Source organism: Geotrypetes seraphini, chromosome 2 (genome assembly GCF_902459505.1).
Source record: "Geotrypetes seraphini chromosome 2, aGeoSer1.1, whole genome shotgun sequence".
NCBI classification, from domain to species: Eukaryota; Metazoa; Chordata; class Amphibia; order Gymnophiona; family Dermophiidae; genus Geotrypetes; species Geotrypetes seraphini.
The window spans coordinates 424,502,021-424,520,697 of record NC_047085.1 but is presented as its reverse complement, the minus strand read 5'-3'; the positions used below and the strand labels follow the sequence as shown (position 1 = coordinate 424,520,697).

Here is an 18,677-nt window from a genome sequence, read left to right as displayed (position 1 = left end):
AACGTGGCACAAAACCTGAGCTGTAAGGAAATCTGAGGATTATTTTAGCTGCTCAAGTCCCTAGAGATATAGAATATTTTTACAGAGAAGGGACGTGTAGAAGAATTTTGTCAGACACACTGCTACTGCAGAGGCAGCTGAGATTAAGATTTCCTTTCACACTACTTCCCAGAAAGGGAAAGTCTCAAGTTGCGAAATCTAAGTAAAATAAATAGAGCACACAGGGATACTGGCAAGGAGCACAGTAAAGAGGAAATTAGGTCTTCTCTAAATCTGTATCAAAGCTTCCCTACATATCTGCATTTCTGTAACACTGAAAAAAAGAAAACAAGATTAAGGTAAGTTGTGATTTTAATGATCATTGGTTGTGTTTTTCAGACATAGGGTAAAGTCATTCAGATACATACAGGGAATTATTGTTAATGAGCATAATATTACTCTAATAGGCTGGAAATAATTTTGCAAATTTAAACATTTATTGAGTAAAGAGATCAGTTTGTAATTCTACTCTGAAAATAAGAATTAAAGAATACTACAGTGAGTATATTTATTTTCATTGATTTGAGATGAGAAGTCATGGACCTTCTCTAATATATAAATAAAAATCTGAGCCTGTCTTAGTCTCCATTCCATCCTGCCCTCTCCTCTCCCATTCACCCCTAGCTCATTTCTTTACTTATAGTCTTAGTCGTAAGCCTCGCTATACTAGTCTAATATATCCCTAGTAGCTTAATAAGGTTTAATTAATCAGCTCAATAATAAAATGCAGTCAGTGGTCCAGCAGCAAGAGGAGTACTATCCAGTCTTTTGCACAGTGTTACATGTATGATTTTTCTCCCAGTTGGCGAAAAGTTCTATGTGTGTGCTAGCTGCAAAGAGCTCCTAGCTCTCAGAGAATGAGTATGTTCCCTTAAGGCTAGAGTAGCAGACTTGGAAGAGCTGAGGAAGACAGAGAAGTACATAGAGGAGACCTACAGGGATGTTGTAGAGAAGTCCCACTTCCAGCTTGGTAGCCCCTGTGCTGCCTTGGAGGAGAGATGTCTCCTAGAAGGAGAGCATCACCCTGGTAAAGCAGGAAATAATTCTGTAGCTAGGATCTGCCCTGCACCCAAACAGGAGATCCTACCTTGTCACAGTTAAAGCACAAAGAAAACAGAGAAGGTGATCTGTGGTGCTCAATATCTTTATTGTGGTCAAGACTTGACACATAATTGTTTCGGCCATAAGGCCTGCCTCAGGAGTCTACAACAATTTTTTTAAAAACATTTAAATAAAATAAATTACTATCACGAAAAATACATAATGAGCTCAATATATGAAAAAACAAAAAAACCTTGCAATGAAATAATAGCCATAAGAACATGAGAGTCTTTTAAAAGAAGTAATAAAACACATGATAACCTTCTGAATGAAGTGATAACAACACCTGCCCATCAGGTGCAATTTATTGTATATGAGTAGTACAACACAAGCAATCCGGATTCGGATCACAGAACATCGCAGCTACCTGAAAACCATATGCCAGAATGCTCCTATGTTAAACCACAGTACAGAAACGGGTCATACTTTTTTAAACATGAATTGGTGTATCATTGGACAAATCCCTTTGACTTTTCACGGTGACAAAAAAGCTTTTTTATTAGCCAGAGAACAATTTTGGATTTTCACCGGGCAAGAGTGTAAAGGGATCGCTCCTACCCTGTCTCACCCTTGGACCACTGGGGACCTAAGGTAGACCTGCAGTGGGACCGGGAAGGGAGAAGAGGAAAGGGGAGGAGCAGGCTTATTGCACAAAGACACCGGGAGGAAGGGATTGATGGCAGCTCCGTCTCCCCACACCACTGGACCACCAGGGCAGTACTGTATGCCCCCAGTGGGTGCAGGATGGGGTTAGCTCAAATATAAACCGAGACCCCCCATTGTTGGGCCATTTTTTGGCTGAAAAATCTTGGTTTATATTCAATTATATATAGTATGTATTTGGCATTTGTGTTCTCTGTGTGTAACTGAGGTATTTTGTTAACATGAATTTTCTATGTAGCATTCTGTAGTAATTTGGCTTATTCAGTTTTTCCCATAGTGAAGGGGATATTAGTGAGGGGGGAGGGGAGACAGGGATTTTATTGAGCCTTCTTATGTATTGTTTGTGATTTATAAAATGAGAGTTGTATAGAATACTGTTTCTTTTATACTTTAATAAAATGATTTAAGTATAAAATCATAATTGTTTGAGGCTTGTGCAGATGGCATCAGAGTGAGTTTGCAGGGACAGGGATGAGACAGGGACATAATTCACATGGATGGCGCCGGGACAGAGACAGAGCTCTCGGGGACGGGGACAAACTTTTGTACCCATGTCATTCTTTAGTATGTAGCAGAAATGAAGCAGAATAGTTCTCTCTGGTAAGTATTGCTGTGCAACCTGAAGGTCACAGGTTCAAGAATGGTTTGTGCATGACTGGGAAAAAGCATATATTGTATGTGTAAGTATGGATGCAATTCATGTTTAAAAAAATAAAAAGTATATGTTGGTTGTGTTTTGTTTTAACATCGAACTGAAGGCATATAAAGAATACGGTAGCATTTGGTACCCAAGGTAGCCTATCTAGTCTGCCTATCCATGCTATCTACTATCCCTCTCTCTCCCAAGCTTTCTTGAATTCAGTGTCTCCATTTTGACAACGAGAAGAGAGGTCAGATACTTTCACTCTCAAAGGCCTAGGGGAATAACATTTTATAGTATCATCTGCCATTGATGGACTTCATTTCTCATGACCATCTGTACACAATAAGGTGGACGCTCTCATTAGCATGCACTTAGAAAGTTATTACCTAGTCCAAGATATTAACTGGCATGCCACTAGCAATCAATTGGTAAATAGTATGAAAGGAGAGGATGCATAAACCATGCATAAACCTTTCTTTTGCATATGATGTTTCTTTATTTACTGTACATATATGGCCTGCATATTTTAGCATGCTCATTTTTATGCACTGGGGACCCCTTACTCTGTACATTAAGGCCTGACTGCATAGCATTATGTTTTTAGTATGCACATGAGAGCCCTGACTTTCATATTTACAGCTTAATACTTAGATTTCCTGTTGTTTTGAAGGTTATGCATGGCTAGGTCAGGACAATACTAGCTGTGTCAGCTGTTGCAGCCACTGAATAAACTGAATTTTCAGTTTCACAAAACCCAGTAAAAAAAAATATAAAAGTGGAATGTTTTGGAGTCACGTTCTATTCAATACAGCTATGGATATCTAATTTTGAACTACATAACACTGAGGTGATTACTTTAGGCAGGGCTGGCATTAGGGGGAATGCAAACAGGACAATTGCCCTGAGCCCCCACACCACAAGAAGTCTTGGACTTGCCTAAAAAAATATAGCAAATGTACGTATAATTAAAATTGCACTTAAATAAAGGAACCTGTGAAGATGTGAGCCAATGTATGTTACGCTACTGCATGGCATTGTTTTTTTTTTGTTTTGTTTTTTTGAAAATCATTTTTATTGGGAGACAACAAGAGAAACAAGCATAACACAGAAGAAAAAAACAAGCAAACAATGGCAATCAGGAAAAGAGAATAACAAGCAGCACCAAGAAAAGAATATGCAACATGACACTGCAAAACTGACCAGAAAAAAGAAAACAAAGGCTGCCAATCTCTCATGATTAGTTGCCTCGACTCCATTGGCATTTCCGGATAAGTACTAACTTGGCTCACAGGCTTCCTAAAAAACCGAACCTACCAAGTCCATAATGACGGAACCTTCTCCCATACCTGGAGCAACCCCTGCGGAGTCCCCCAAGGCTCCCCCCTATCCCCGTCACTATTCAATATTTACATGGCATCAGTGGGACACATATTATCGAACTGTAACCTGAAATCCTATATTTACGCTGATAACATTACAATCATCATACCCATCACCTCACTGTCACATGAGACAGAACAATACATCTCAACTGTCCTCACCATGGTAGAAAACTGGACCACGCACTTCAAACTGAAACTAAACCCAGAAAAAACCAAGTTCTTCCTCGCAAGTCCCAACCACAAATTAACGTCCACCACCCTGCAACTTAATGGTTTAACGTACCCAATCAACCCCACTATAAAAATCTTCGGAGTCATCTTGGACCGATGCCTCACTTTGGAAGACCACACTAATGCCCAGGTCAAAAAATGCTTTTCCACCCTTTGGAAACTCCGTTCCATCAAACATTACTTTGATTTCCCCACCTTCAGATTGCTAGTCCAATCCCTAATCCTAAACTCCCTGGATTACTGCAACATCATATATCTGGGCTCCTACAAGAAAACCATTAAACGACTAAGACTCATCCAGAACACCACCGTCCGCCTCATTTACGGGCTCAAAAAGTCAGACCATATCAGCCCTTTCTATAGAAAACTTCATTGGCTACCGTTCGAAGCAAGGATCATCTTCAAATTCGCCTGCCTCTGCTTCAAAACTCTAACTGGCTCAGCCCCGATATATCTATCATGCCACTTCGTCTTCCCAGGCTCTAACCGTACACGCAATGCCCACCTGTTTGCCTACCCCTCCCCAAAAGGATGCATCTACAAAAGATTCTTCGACAAAACCCTCTCTTTCCAAGCTGGCAAATGGAATGACTGCCTGTCCACCCTCATCTCTCTTGCCCCAACTTATCAATCCTTCAGGAAATCTCTCAAATCATACCTCTTTGATAAATTCCTCTAACCCCCGCCCTCCCTACCAAACTAATAATCCCAACCTCACCTCCCTCCCTACCCTTCCTCCCCTTCTTCCCCAGTTGGCACCCCCCCCTGGCAACAGCGATTGGATCATTTTGTAATTGTCACTGGTTTATACCATACACTTGTTAACTAATTCTCTGCACCTTCATTGCATAAATTGCTCTAAATTGTTTTCTGACATGCTGAACTGTTTTCTGACATGCTGTAACTTCGCTGTAAATGTACAGTCTCTTAACCTGTAAACCGCTCTGAACTGTTTTGTGGTATTGCGGTATACAAAAATAAAGTTATTATTATTATTATTATCATGTCGGCTCCATCATTTTCAATTCCCCAGACAACAGGACATCCCCCCCACCCAATACCACTAGGAGGGAGAAAGCACACCCACCAGACAACACCACCCATACAGACAATCTGAGGTTCGAAGAGTTAACTACAGATTTTACCATTGAAGTGACTGAAATACTTTAACTTGAAACAATAGCAACATGGATGAAAGACCACAAACTAAAACTAAATTCGGACAAAATAAACTTCATCCTACTCGAAAATAACAAAACCTCAACCGTAACAAACCTTGCCATAAACTCTACAACATACTACTTCCAACCCAATTTAAAACTCCTGGGAGTGCTAATAGACAGAGGCTGTACAATGCAGCCACAAATCAACAAAACAATAAAAAAATCATTCACAGTCATGAGAAACCTGAGGCAAGTCAGAAAATTCTTCGACAGAAAACAATTCCAACTCTCGGTACAATCCCTAATCCTAGGTCTAATAGTCTACTGCAACATACTATATCTCCCATGCACAGCAACCATGATAAAACAACTACAAATGATACAAAACACAGCCCTAAGACTGATCTACTCACTGAAGAAATTCGACCACATCACAGAGGCATACCACGACTCACATTGGCTCCCAATACAAGCGAGAATACACTTCAAATTTTACTGCAAATTTTAAAGCAATAAATGGAGACAGCCCAGCCTATTGGAACAATCGACTAATTCAATCCACCTCAACCAGACAGGAGAACCCATGCCCAATTCACACACCCTCAAACCAAAAACGTCAAAAGAAAAAAACTATACGACAACATCCTAGCTACTTGAGCTGCAACACTTGACCACAGACTACAAAACCTTCAAGAAAGAAATAAAAACCCTTCTATTCAAAAAACACTTAAAACCCAATTAATAATAATAATAATAATTTTATTTCTTATATACCGCTGTACTGTGAAGTTCTAAGCGGTTTACAGTAGAAACAGAAGAAATGCAATAAGTAAGATTAATTAAGATGAAGAGAGAGTACTTAGAGTTCCCTGACTGTCCCAAAGGCTCACATTCTTGCTAAAGTACTTGAGGAAAATAAATTAGTTAGGTTATAAACATAGAGTAGAAGAAAGTAGGAAAACAGTTCATAGGAAAATTAATTTTGAATACATTATACATTATATATTGTTCAAGGCGGAATACAAATTATAGGAGATTTGGACATTACCAAAAGAATTGCGTAATAAAGATTATCTAGATAAATTACATAACAGTGATTCATGTACATTACATGGTGTGGTAGAGGATTCAATTATGAAAATTACATATCAGGGAATCAAGTGATAAGAGAATATAGTGGAGAATATCAGTATATACGGTTTACAGATTGGAAGTTACCTAATAATGTCATAAGAAGTTTATTGGATAGTGTGGAAAATGTTTATATAGGAATCAGAGTATGTATGATAGGAAAGGTTCTAAGAATTGACACAATCAGGAATGTCCCAAGCATTACCTGCATCACCTACAACTACTACATATGTACTTCCAATATCTTGACAACTCAGATGTAATCCTTAGCAACTCAAAAAATGTACAAACTACTCCCTAAATATTTCTAATCTCCGGACAATCCATTTGTAATCCGCCTTGAACCGCAAGGTAATGGCGGAATAGAAATCCCTAATGTAATATAAAGTATGCTGTGCTATATGCTGTATATCATTGATACAGTGTTGCATTTTCATCAATAGTAGCCAAGTTGGTAAGAAACCCTTCTTGGTGCTGCATGTAAAATTTAGGTACGGACCCTGAGTCTAAATTTACAAGCATAAATTTAAATTAAATCCAATTGATGCTGATAATAGCTTGTTCAGAAGCCTCGTTATTTAATTATGTTGCCTACACAAACTGGGCACATGCCCAAATTTGCATATACTCAAAGCATCATATATATAATTCAGGGGATAATATTACTGTAGATCCAACATAGACAGAAGAAGACTTTGGACAACCAAGTGAAAAACAGAGGTATCCAGCAACATCCACAAAGATAATTCCTAAACCTAAACAAACTTAGACTAACCTCCCCGATGATTTATAAACAATAGTTACGACGACCCAACATATGTTAGATTTCTCTCACTGTGTCCTACTCACTGTGTCCTACTACCACAAGAAGTCTGTGTTTGAAGCCCTCATTCCAGTTATCTTATCGCTAACTTATATTATGCCTATATTATATTGTATGCCTTATCCTTACTTGAGTGTAGCGCAGTGGTTAAAGCTACAACCTCAGCATGCTTTGGACTTTATCTGCCATCATGTTTTTATATGGTTACTGCAGATGGGCAGACTAGATGGGCCATTTAGCCTTTATCTGCCATCATGTTTCTATGTTTCCTTGGAACCCTGGGCAAGTCACTTAATCCTCCCCATTGTCCCAGGTGCATTAGATAACTTGTGAGTCTGCAGGGACAGACAGGGAAAAATGCTTGAGTACCTGAATAAAATTAATGTAAACCATTCTGAGTTCCCCTGAGAGAATGGTATAGAATAGGACTGCCTAATTTCGGTCCTCGAGATCTACTGGCAGGCCTGGTTTTCAGGATATCCACAATGAACATGCATGAGAGAGATCTGCATACCAAGAAGACAGTGCAGGCAAATCTCTCTCATGCATATTCATTGTGGATATCCTGAAAGCGTGGCCTGCCAGTAGATCTCGAGGACTGGAGTTGGGCAGCCCTGGTATAAAAAATTAATAAATAAATATCACTAACTTATATTATGTATGCAAACTTGTAACCCATTCTGGGCTCTTTTGGGAGGACGCACAAAAAAAATTGAATAAGTAAATACTAATCCGCCTGAGTTTCCTTAGGAGCAGGAATGATTACTTCTGGTTCTACCCTCAGACCACCCCAGCACTAAAATAATAGCACCCTGGCAGTCAGACCAAATATTCAGCAGCATATGCGGCTAAGTACTGCCAAATATTTGCTCTAGGTCTGGCCAGGGTAATTAAACTGTGCAGGATCATCTCCTGCCTGGTTAAATGATTTTAAATATCAGATCAATTATTATTTGTCATATATATAAAATGGAAAAAGTATTGGCATTACAACAAGGTTATATTAACAAATTTAATAAAATATGGAGACCATTGACAATTTATTCCACTGATCAGATATAATAACACATGTATAGAACATATAGAAGGGGTAGGGAGGGAAAACTATTGTAATATTAATATGATATAAATTCTGAAAAAGGGTTTATTTAATTCACATTGTAAGAAAATTTAATGATAATTTCAAGTGTTTTTTTGTATAATTGAATGTATTACATGTATTTCACTTGATGTAAGAATTTAAAAAAAAAGAATAAAAAAAAAGATCAATTATTTCCAAATGTATACAACCAACTAAAGTGCAATTTTAAAAACATATTTTGTTGCTTCTTTTCTGCAGGCATGGAGACAAATTTCTCTAATATGATTCCACTGCCTTCCATTTCTTCAGAAAAATGTAAACCAATATGTATTTTTGGAACGGGAGATTTTGGAAGGTCCCTGGGATGTAAAATGCTGCAGTGTGGTTATTCTGTAGTGTTCGGGAGCCGAAACCCTCAGGCTTCCGGCCTGCTTCCTAAAGGAGCTGAGGTCCTGAGTCACAGAGAGGCAGCACAGAGAGCGTCTGTCATCATCCTCGCAATCCACAGAGAACACTACGAGTTTCTTACTGGGCTGACCGACGTCCTTGAAGGAAAAGTCTTGGTGGATGTGAGCAACAACCTGAAAATCAACCAGTATCCAGAATCCAATGCAGAATATCTTGCTCAGTTGATACCAAAAGCGGAAGTAGTCAAAGCGTTTAATACAGTGTCGGCCTGGGCTCTGCAATCGGGAACACTAGATGCAAGTAGACAGGTAAGGGGAACATAACTGCTGGTTCAATACAATATGAGTAGACATGAAGGTGGAGAGTTAGAGAAAAATGCTTGCGAACCGTAATAAATTCATGCAAAGCATTCTGAGCTCCCCTGGGTGAACGGTATAGAAAATTGAATGAATAAAATAATGTTATGAATGCATTTTTGCACATTTATGATGGAATGCAGTGCGTGCATAAAATGCTTTACATAAAATTCATCGATACGTGTAAGTGTGCACAACGACCAAAATGCATGTATTGTTACATGACCCAGGTGTAGGCATGTCAGGTTTGGGATTTAGGTTGTGCTCATTTGCAGTCATGATGTGTGTATACTTTATTGAACACATGCATTATACGTGAACTCTTACACTTCCTTCTGAAGAGAAATAGTGAATGAAATGAAAAGAATTGAAATGACTGCATCCAACCAGTCTGCCCATTAGTTACACACATTATAAAATCAGGGTTAAATTAAATTGTCTTTTTTTCTTTTATATTTCTGGGTCATAGACCATAAAGTACTGACTTTAGGTTCCAACTACTGGAATTGCCAGCAAAGCTCACTCCAGCCTATCCAACCATCTCATCATTTGTGAATACATACCATAAAGTCTGACCAGCAACATCCTCATGGTCCAAGTTACAGGAGCTCCCATTGATGCCCTCCCTATCCCATCTTATACCAAATCACCATATGCGGGACACAAACCATGCGTGGCTGCCCAATATCAACTTTAGTTCTTCAATTTCTACCATTTATATTTTCTAGTTAAAGAGCCTCTGTGTTTATCACAGGCTTTTATGAATTCCATCACTGTTTTCCTTTCCACCACCTCCCGTGGGAGGGCATTCCAAGCGTCCACTGCCCTCTATGTGAAAAAAGAATTTCATAACATTACTCCTAAATCTACCTCCCCACAACCTCAATTTATGCCCTCTAGCTTTACCATTTTCCTTTCTTTGGAAAATATTTGGTTCTATATTAATACCTTTCAAATATTTAAACATCTGTATCATATCTCTCTTGTCCCTCCTCTCCTCCAGAGTATATATATTCAGGTCTTCTAGTCTCTTCTCATACTTCTTTTGGAGCAAGCCATCTACCATTTTTGTAACCTTCCTCTGGACCACTTCAAGTCAGATACAGTCTTCAAAACTGAACACAGTATGAGTGTGGCCTCACCAATGACCTGTACAGGGGCATCAACACCTCCCTTTTTTCTGTTGGTTACTCCTCTTTCTAATTAGCCTAGCATCCTTCTGACTAGTCACCACTTTATCACATCGTTTTGTCACCTTCATATCCTCAGACACAATCACCCCAATGTTTCTCTCCCCGTCCATGCACATTAACCTCTCACCTCCCAGCACATACAGCTCCCTCAGATTTCTACTCTCCAGCTGCTTCATTCTACACTTCTGTACATTGAATTTTAGTTGCCAGACATTAGATCATTCCTCTAACTTTTGCAGATACTTTTTCATGTTTTCCACTCCCTTGGTATCATCGGCAAAAAAGGCAAACCTTACCTTCTAACTCTTTGACAATATTGCTCACAAATATATTGAACAGAATTGGCCCTAGCACCAATACTTGTGGCACTCCACTATCCACCTTTCGCTCCTCTGAGAAAACTGCATTAACTACCACCCTCTGGGATCTATCCATCAACCAGTTTCTAAGCCAGTTCACCACTTTAGGCCCTAAATTCATCCCATCACATTATTATTGTGTATTATATTTCAGAAGCATATTGCAGAATTCCACATTGTTTATGAAGCCATTCAATGACTTCTCTAAGAGGATAAGCCAATATAGTGGATATACAGTAATAGTTAAATGCTGATTAAATGCATAAATTATTAAAATCATGATATATACATGCATATATCGGCACACATAAACATGTATCATAAATGTCAGAATTCTACCCAAATCCTATTCTATAAATATGCACATATCTAAAGTAGCATGAATCTTGCAGGTAAGCAAACACATGTGGAGACTGGTCACATCAAGGGCATGTAATTTATAAAATACCATAAGTTGCACACATATATTCAGCATTTAGGTATGAGCATTCACACCAGCTCTTTGAATAGTGAAAGTACTTACGCCTAAATTATAGGCACATATATAACTTGATACAGTATTATTCTATAAAGGAAAGCAAGCAGCTATTTTCCTTTATAGAATAGGCATCCTGTTATACTCCTAAATGACAAGAAGCTTTAGATCTTTATTTATGATCTAGAATACAATATAGGCAACCACTGCCCATTAATTCTCTGCCCTCACCTTTCACCTACAGCCATTCCCCACACCTCACCCTTTAAAACCACGCAATGTTGATAATAACATCAGTTTTACTATTTACAACAGTTAACAAGTGGAGGGGCATAATCGAAAGGAACGTCTAAGTCTGTTTTTGTCTAAGTCGCAAGTCGTCCAAAGTAAAAAAACAGCCTAGGACACATTTTCGAAAAATACATCCAAAATTTTTTTTGTTTTGAAAATCGTCTAACTATACATCTTGCCGATCTCATCGTCCAAGTCACTAAATCATCTATCTTTATACCACATTTTCGTCCAACTTATTGTCCAAGTCAAAAATGCCTAGAACAAGCCCTGTTGGACATGGGAGGGTTCTGCAAAGTGATGGACTGAACACCCAGACATGGCACCTAAATAGTGGGGTACCTTACAGGGCACTGCTGTGAACTTCACAAAAAGGGTGCCATGTCTTCTTCTCACTACAGCTCCCTTATAGGTCATGGTGAGCCCCCCCAAACCACCTCCAAAATCCCCTAGACCCACTAATCTAACACCCTAATAGCCCTTATAGCTACTTATATGCCAGTAAAAAAGGGTTTGGGGGGTGTATAGGGGAGTGCACATGTTTAAGTGTCAATGCAATGATTACAGGGGCTTATGGGCATAGGTCCTCCTCTCAATGAGTCCCTAACCCACCCTCAGGACAGCTTAAGCCGCCTCTGTGCTGGACGACTAGGCTTTCCTATGCCAGGCTGCCAGGTGATGGTCTGGTGTGATTAATATTTATATGGGGGGGTCAGTGATCATAGTAACATAGTAGATGACGGCAGATAAAGACCCAAATGGTCCATCCAGTCTGCCCAACCTGATTCAATTTACATTTTTTTTTTTTTTTTTTTCTTCTTAGCTATTTCTGGGCAAGAATCCAAAGCTTTACCCGGTACTATGCTTGGGTTCCAACTGCCAAAATCTCTGTTAAGACTTACTCCAGCCCATCTACACCCTCCCAGCCATTGAAGCCCTCCCCTGCCCATCCTCCACCAAACGGCCATACACAGACACAGACCGTGCAAGTCTGCCCAGTAACTGGCCTAGTTCAATATTTAATATTATTTTCTGATTCTAAATCTTCTGTGTTCATCCCACGCTACTTTGAACTCAGTCACAGTTTTACTCTCCACCACCTCTCTCGGGAGCGCATTCCAGGCATCCACCACCCTCTCCGTAAAGTAGAATTTCCTAACATTGCCCCTGAATCTACCACCCCTCAACCTCAAATTATGTCCTCTGGTTTTACCATTTTCCTTTCTCTGGAAAAGATTTTGTTCTACGTTAATACCCTTTAAGTATTTGAACGTCTGAATCATATCTCCCCTGTCTCTCCTTTCCTCTAGGGTATACATATTCAGGGCTTCCAGTCTCTCCTCATACGTCTTCTGGCGCAAGCCTCCTATCATTTTCGTCGCCCTCCTCTGGACCGCCTCAAGTCTTCTTACGTCTTTCGCCAGATACGGTCTCCAAAACTGAACACAATACTCCAAGTGGGGCCTCACCAATGACCTGTACAGGGGCATCAACACCTTCTTCCTTCTACTGACTACGCCTCTCTTTATACAGCCCAGAATCCTTCTGGCAGCAGCCACTGCCTTGTCACACTGTTTTTTCGCCTTTAGATCTTCGGACACTATCACCCCAAGGTCCCTCTCCCCGTCCATGCATATCAGCTTCTCTCCTCCCAGCATATACGGTTCCTTCCTATTATTAATCCCCAAATGCATTACTCTGCATTTCTTTGCATTGAATTTTAGTTGCCAGGCATTAGACCATTCCTCTAACTTTTGCAGATCCTTTTTCATATTCTCCACTCCCTCTTCGGTGTCTACTCTGTTACAAATCTTGGTATCATCTGCAAAAAGGCACACTTTTCCTTCTAACCCTTCAGCAATGTCACTTACATACATATTGAACAGGATTGGCCCCAGCACCGAACCCTGAGGAACTCCACTAGTCACCTTTCCTTCCTTCGAGCGACTTCCATTAACCACCACCCTCTGGCGTCTGTCCGACAGCCAGTTTCTGACCCAGTTCACCACTTTGGTCCTAACTTCAGCCCTTCAAGTTTGTTCAACAGCCTCCTATGAGGAACTGTATCAAAGGCTTTGCTGAAATCCAAGTAAATTACATCTAGCATATGTCCTCAATACAGCTCTCTGGTCACCCAATCAAAAAATTCAATCAGGTTTGTTTGGCACGATTTACCTTTTGTAAAGCCATGTTGCCTCGGATCCTGTAACCCATTAGATTCAAGGAAATACACTATCCTTTCTTTCAGCAACACTTCCATTATTTTTCCAACAACTGAAGTGAGGCTCACCGGCCTGTAGTTTCCTGCTTCATCCCTGTGACCACTTTTATGAATAGGGACCACATCCGCTCTCCTCCAATCCCCAGGAATCACTCCCGTCTTGAACAAGTCTTTAATAGGACTCGCCAGAACCTCTCTGAGCTCCCTTAGTATCCTGGGATGGATCCCGTCTGGTCCCATTGCTTTGTCCACCTTCAGTTTTTCAAGTTGCTCATAAACACCCTCCTCTGTGAACGGCGCAGAATCTACTCCATTTTCTCGTGTAACTTTGCCATACAATCTCGGTCCTTCTCCAGGATTTTCTTCTGTGAACACAGAACAGAAGTATTTGTTTAGCACATTTGCTTTCTCCTCATCACTCTCCACATATTTGTTCCCAGCATCTTTTAGCCTAGCAATTCCATTTTTTATCTTCCTCCTTTCACTAATATATCTGAAAAAAATTTTATCTCCCTTTTTTACATTTTTAGCCATTTGTTCTTCCGCCTGTGCCTTCGCCAAACGTATCTCTCTCTTGGCTTCTTTCAGTTTCACCCTGTAGTCCTTTCTGCTCTCCTCTTCTTGGGTTTTTTTATATTTCATGAACGCCAACTCTTTCGTCTTTATTTTCTCAGCCACTAGGTTGGAGAACCATATCAGCTTCCTTTTACTCTTGTTTTTATTGATTTTCTTCACATAAAGGACCGTAGCCATTTTTATCGCTCCTTTCAGCTTTGACCACTGTCTTTCCACTTCTCTTATGTCCTCCCATCCTAAGAGCTCTTTCTTCAGGTACTTTCCATTGCATTAAAGTCCGTACGTTTGAAATCTAGGACTTTAAGTATCGTGCGGCCGCTCTCCACTTTAGCCGTTATATCAAACCAAACCGTTTGATGATCGCTACTACCCAGGTGAGCACCCACTCAAACATTAGAGATACTCTCTCCATTTGTGAGGACCAGATCCAATATCGCTTTTTCCCTTGTGGGTTCCGTCACCATTTGTCTGAGCAGAGCCTCTTGAAAGGCATCCACAATCTCCCTACTTCTTTCCGATTCCGCAGACGGAACATTCCAGTCCGCATCAGGCAGGTTGAAATCTCCCAACAGCAGAACCTCCTCTTTCCTTCCAAACTTTTAGATATCCACAATCAGATCCTTATCAATTTGCTGCGATTGAGTCAGAGGTCTGTAGACTACACCCACGTAGATAGAAGTTCCATCTTCTCTTTTCAGAGCAATCCATATCGCTTCTTCCTCTCCCCAGGTCCCTTGCATTTCGGTCGCTTGGATATTGATCTTTACATAGAGAGCTACTCCTCCACCTCTATGACCATCTCTGTCCTTCCTAAAAAGATTATATCCCGGTATGTTTGCATCCCATCCATGTGATTCACTGAACCATGTCTCTGTGATAGCAACAATATCTAGATCTGCCTCTAATATTAGGGCTTGCAGATCATGAACTTTGTTGCTTAGACTGCGAGCATTTGTGGTCATCGCTTTCCAGCTATTTTTCAGCGATAATCTCCTTTTTCGTATGGATTTTTGTGTCGTTTCACTTTCCGTTGCAATACTAAGAAATGAGTTGCTGATATTGCTTATGTTGCAGCCTTTACTACTATCACATCTTTTCTTTTGCCGGGGGTGGTCTCTATAATTGTCCTTCGTACATACACCACCCCCACCTTCTAGTTTAAATGCCTAGAAAAATATTGTCTAAATTTCTCTGCAAGGTTTCTTTTTCCTGCTGTAGTAATATGTAGCCCATCAGTGCAATATAGCTTCTTGTCCTTCCATGTATTTCCCCATCCTCCTATGTACCTGAAGCCTTCTTGATGACACCAGGCTCTGAGCCATCTATTAAAGTCCTCTGTGTTTTTCACTCTTTGCTCTCCTTTTCCATATGCAGGCAGTATTTCAGAAAAAGCTAAAGTCTTTACAAAAGGTTTCAAGCCCTCACCAAGCTCCCGAAAAGCTTTCTGTGCTGCAAGTGTGGAGTTGTTGGCCAGGTCATTTGTTCCCAGATGGATAACAACAAATCCTTAGTTTATTCCTTAATTATAGTCAGTATTTGCCTGGAACTCCTGGTAGCTGAGGATCCTGGAAGACATTTCACTATTTTGGTCTCCTCGCCCTGTGTTCCAAGGTTAATGCCTCTGATGATGGAATCCCCCAACAGTAATAGTTTTCTGTTTTTGGCTTTTTTATTTGTACTTAGGGTGCGCTTGTTCTCTTAAGTTACCTTCATTGGTTCCAGTCCCACCTCCCTTCTGTTTTCCTGAGTATCGCAGTGCACTAGTGGAGCGAAGGAATTCTGTAGAGGTAATATTAGTGAAGGTGGATGTTTCTGTGTTACATGTCGCAGTCTTCCTGAGCCTACTGTGACCCATTTATTCCTGGGCTGTTTTATTCTTTGAGGTAGATCACTGGGGTAGTGTGTGTGGGGGGGCTGTTTTATGTGTTTGCAGTGCTTATCTGGTGACTTTAGGTGGGTTTTTGTGACTTAGACCATGTTTTACAAGGTCTAAGTCACAACGTCCAAGTTCCATCGATCCTGGGCTGTATAACTTTCAGTTATACATGCTGTACGACTAAGTCTAAGCCTGCCCACGTCCCGCCCAACTCCCGCCCTCGACACTCCTCCTGAATCGCCCCATTTGGTCATTCAGCGGCACTATGAAGGCCTAGGTCATTTAGAAATACATCCAAAACCCGTTTTTATTATCTGTACTTGGACGTATTTGGACAATGTTCGTCCAAGTGCCGACTTAGGCCGGTTTTTGGACATTTTTCTCTTTTAATTATGAGCCCCATACTGTATAGTGAATGCTTATTATTTATTTATTTATTTGGTTAGTTTTATATCATGTTACACCTCTTCTAAAAAATGCACATTGGCTTCCAGTTATCCATAGGATAACATATAAACTTTGTTTGCTTACCTTCAAATCTCTTCTCAATAAAACACCAGCATTCATATATAAATGCCTAATTCCATATAATCCTGTCAGAGCTTTAAGATCAAATGAACAAAATTTATTAACTATCCCTTCACTTAAGATTATAAATACAAGACGACAATTTATTTTTTCAGTAACCGCTCCACAGACTTGGAACACTCTTCCAATTTATTTACGAAAGGAGCAGGATCTGGGAAGATTCAAAAGTAATTTTAAAACATTTCTTTTTAAAGATGCCTTTGATATTTAATCTCTTAATACCCAGGTCATCGATTTTATTCTATTAATATGCTTTTATTTTTTTCCCTCGTGTACCTTTCCTTTTTTGTTCTGCTTTCCTATATTAAATTGTATTTCACTACCCCTTTTTACCTTATGTTATGAATATGATGAGTTAATTTTTAACCTTATTGTATTGTTCAAAGTTTGTATTGTATTGTATTGTATTGTTTCCCTTTGAATGTATTTTAAATTGTTCATCGCTTAGAACTATGATTAAGCGATTAATCAAAAGAATTAATAAACTTGAAACTTGATATCCCATCCTCCCCAACGAGCTCAGAATGGATAACAAGGTTATTAAAGCATATACAAACAAATTATGAATTTACATTTGTACAGTAATCTTAGATATACAGAGTCAAGTTTAGCATAGTTTGGTCTTTAAATTAGTATACAGTTATTTCCATCTTCGGTTAACAACCAGAGGGGATCTAGTTCAGCGTACATTAGAATACCTATGGTTTGAAGGGAGTGGCTGGATTTATGGGAAGATGTAAGTTTTTATTGCGTTCCGGAAGTTCAAAAGCCCTTTGAGGGATCTGATGTGAGGAGGCAGTTGATTCCACTGCTACTTTCTGAGGACCTGTTCACCTGTGGAAATATTTGGCCAACCTTTTATGCTGTTGTCTGGTTGACTCTGCAAACAGTACTTGTCAAAGTGATTCAGTCAGCTTCTACCTTTTTTAAAATATATTTTTTTTTCTTTTATTTACAAATGGAATAAGTGAAGCAGGCTTTCACAAGTCCATCAAATAAAAATAAATGTTTATGTAGATGAGTAAAACAGACAGATGTTCTTTCCTGGAATTAGGTAAACATTAAAACATAAGGGTTTATATCATACACCCAGTAAATGTTACACAGTATTGTTCAATCCATGTTTCATACTCCAAGGTCATCAAGTAGAATTCAGAAAAGGGAAAGTTATAATTAAGTGGTGGGAGGAATCCTCATTGCAGAGTGATAGAGTAGAATCCCTACAGACCACCAACACCATATAAAGAAATGTACTGCGAAACCAGCAAAGGTAATGATGCTCCTCCCTGGATTTTCCTTCCTAAAAACACATACCCACAAGACGAAACATCCAAATTTCATTTGCCAAAACCAATTTTGAAGGGGGAGTTTTTCTTGGTAAAGTCGGTATTACTGTAAGTAGTAACCTCTTATGTTAAATGTGGCAATTCCTAGCCCTTCCAGCTTAAGCCTGTTCGTTGGGCTGGTTCATAAGAACATAAGAATTGCCACTGCTGGGTCAGACCAGAGGTCCATCGTGCCCAGCAGTCCAATCACGCTGCAGCCCTCTGGTCAAAGACCAGTGACCTAACTAAGACTAACCCTACCTGCGTACGTTCTGGTTCAGCAGGAACTTGTCTAACTTTGTCTTGAATCCCTGGAGGGTGTTTTCCCCTATGACAGATTCTGGAAGAGCATTCCAGCTTTCTACCACTCTCTGGGTGAAGAAGAACTTCCTTACGTTTGTACGGAATCTATCCCCTTTCAACTTTAGAGAGTGCCCTCTCGTTCTCCCTACCTTAAAGAGGATGACCAACCTGTCCTTATCTATTAAGTCTATTCCCTTCAGTACCTTGAATGTTTTGATCATGTCCCCTCTCAATCTCCTCTGTTCGAGGGAGAAAAGGCCCAGTTTCTCTAATCTTTCACTGTATGTCAGAGGAAGGGCAGGATCGCGTCAGAGGGAACGTGTTACCGAGGTGGAGAGCGGCCTGCGAGGTTTGCTACAGCTGGCCGGCGATCCTCAGTAGGTTTCTTTGAAGAGGAGGGCAGATGCGAATGAAGAGCAGCGGCGGCGGCGGCAGTTTGTGCCGGCGGG

General features: G+C 40.0%; 1 protein-coding gene across 2 annotated transcripts in view; it reads left to right on the top strand.

Moving 5' to 3' along the window:
* The first annotated feature begins 221 nt into the window (after positions 1 to 221).
* LOC117354180 (metalloreductase STEAP4-like) overlaps positions 222 to 18,677 on the top strand; it is a 36,326-nt gene continuing 17,870 nt past the window's right edge. For both annotated transcript variants that reach the window (XM_033931194.1, XM_033931193.1), the window contains exons 1-2: positions 222 to 338; positions 8,516 to 8,973. In XM_033931194.1, the coding sequence (XP_033787085.1) occupies positions 8,518 to 8,973 (456 nt within the window). In that variant the 5' untranslated portion in view covers positions 222 to 338; positions 8,516 to 8,517. The remainder of the gene's footprint in view (positions 339 to 8,515; positions 8,974 to 18,677) is intronic.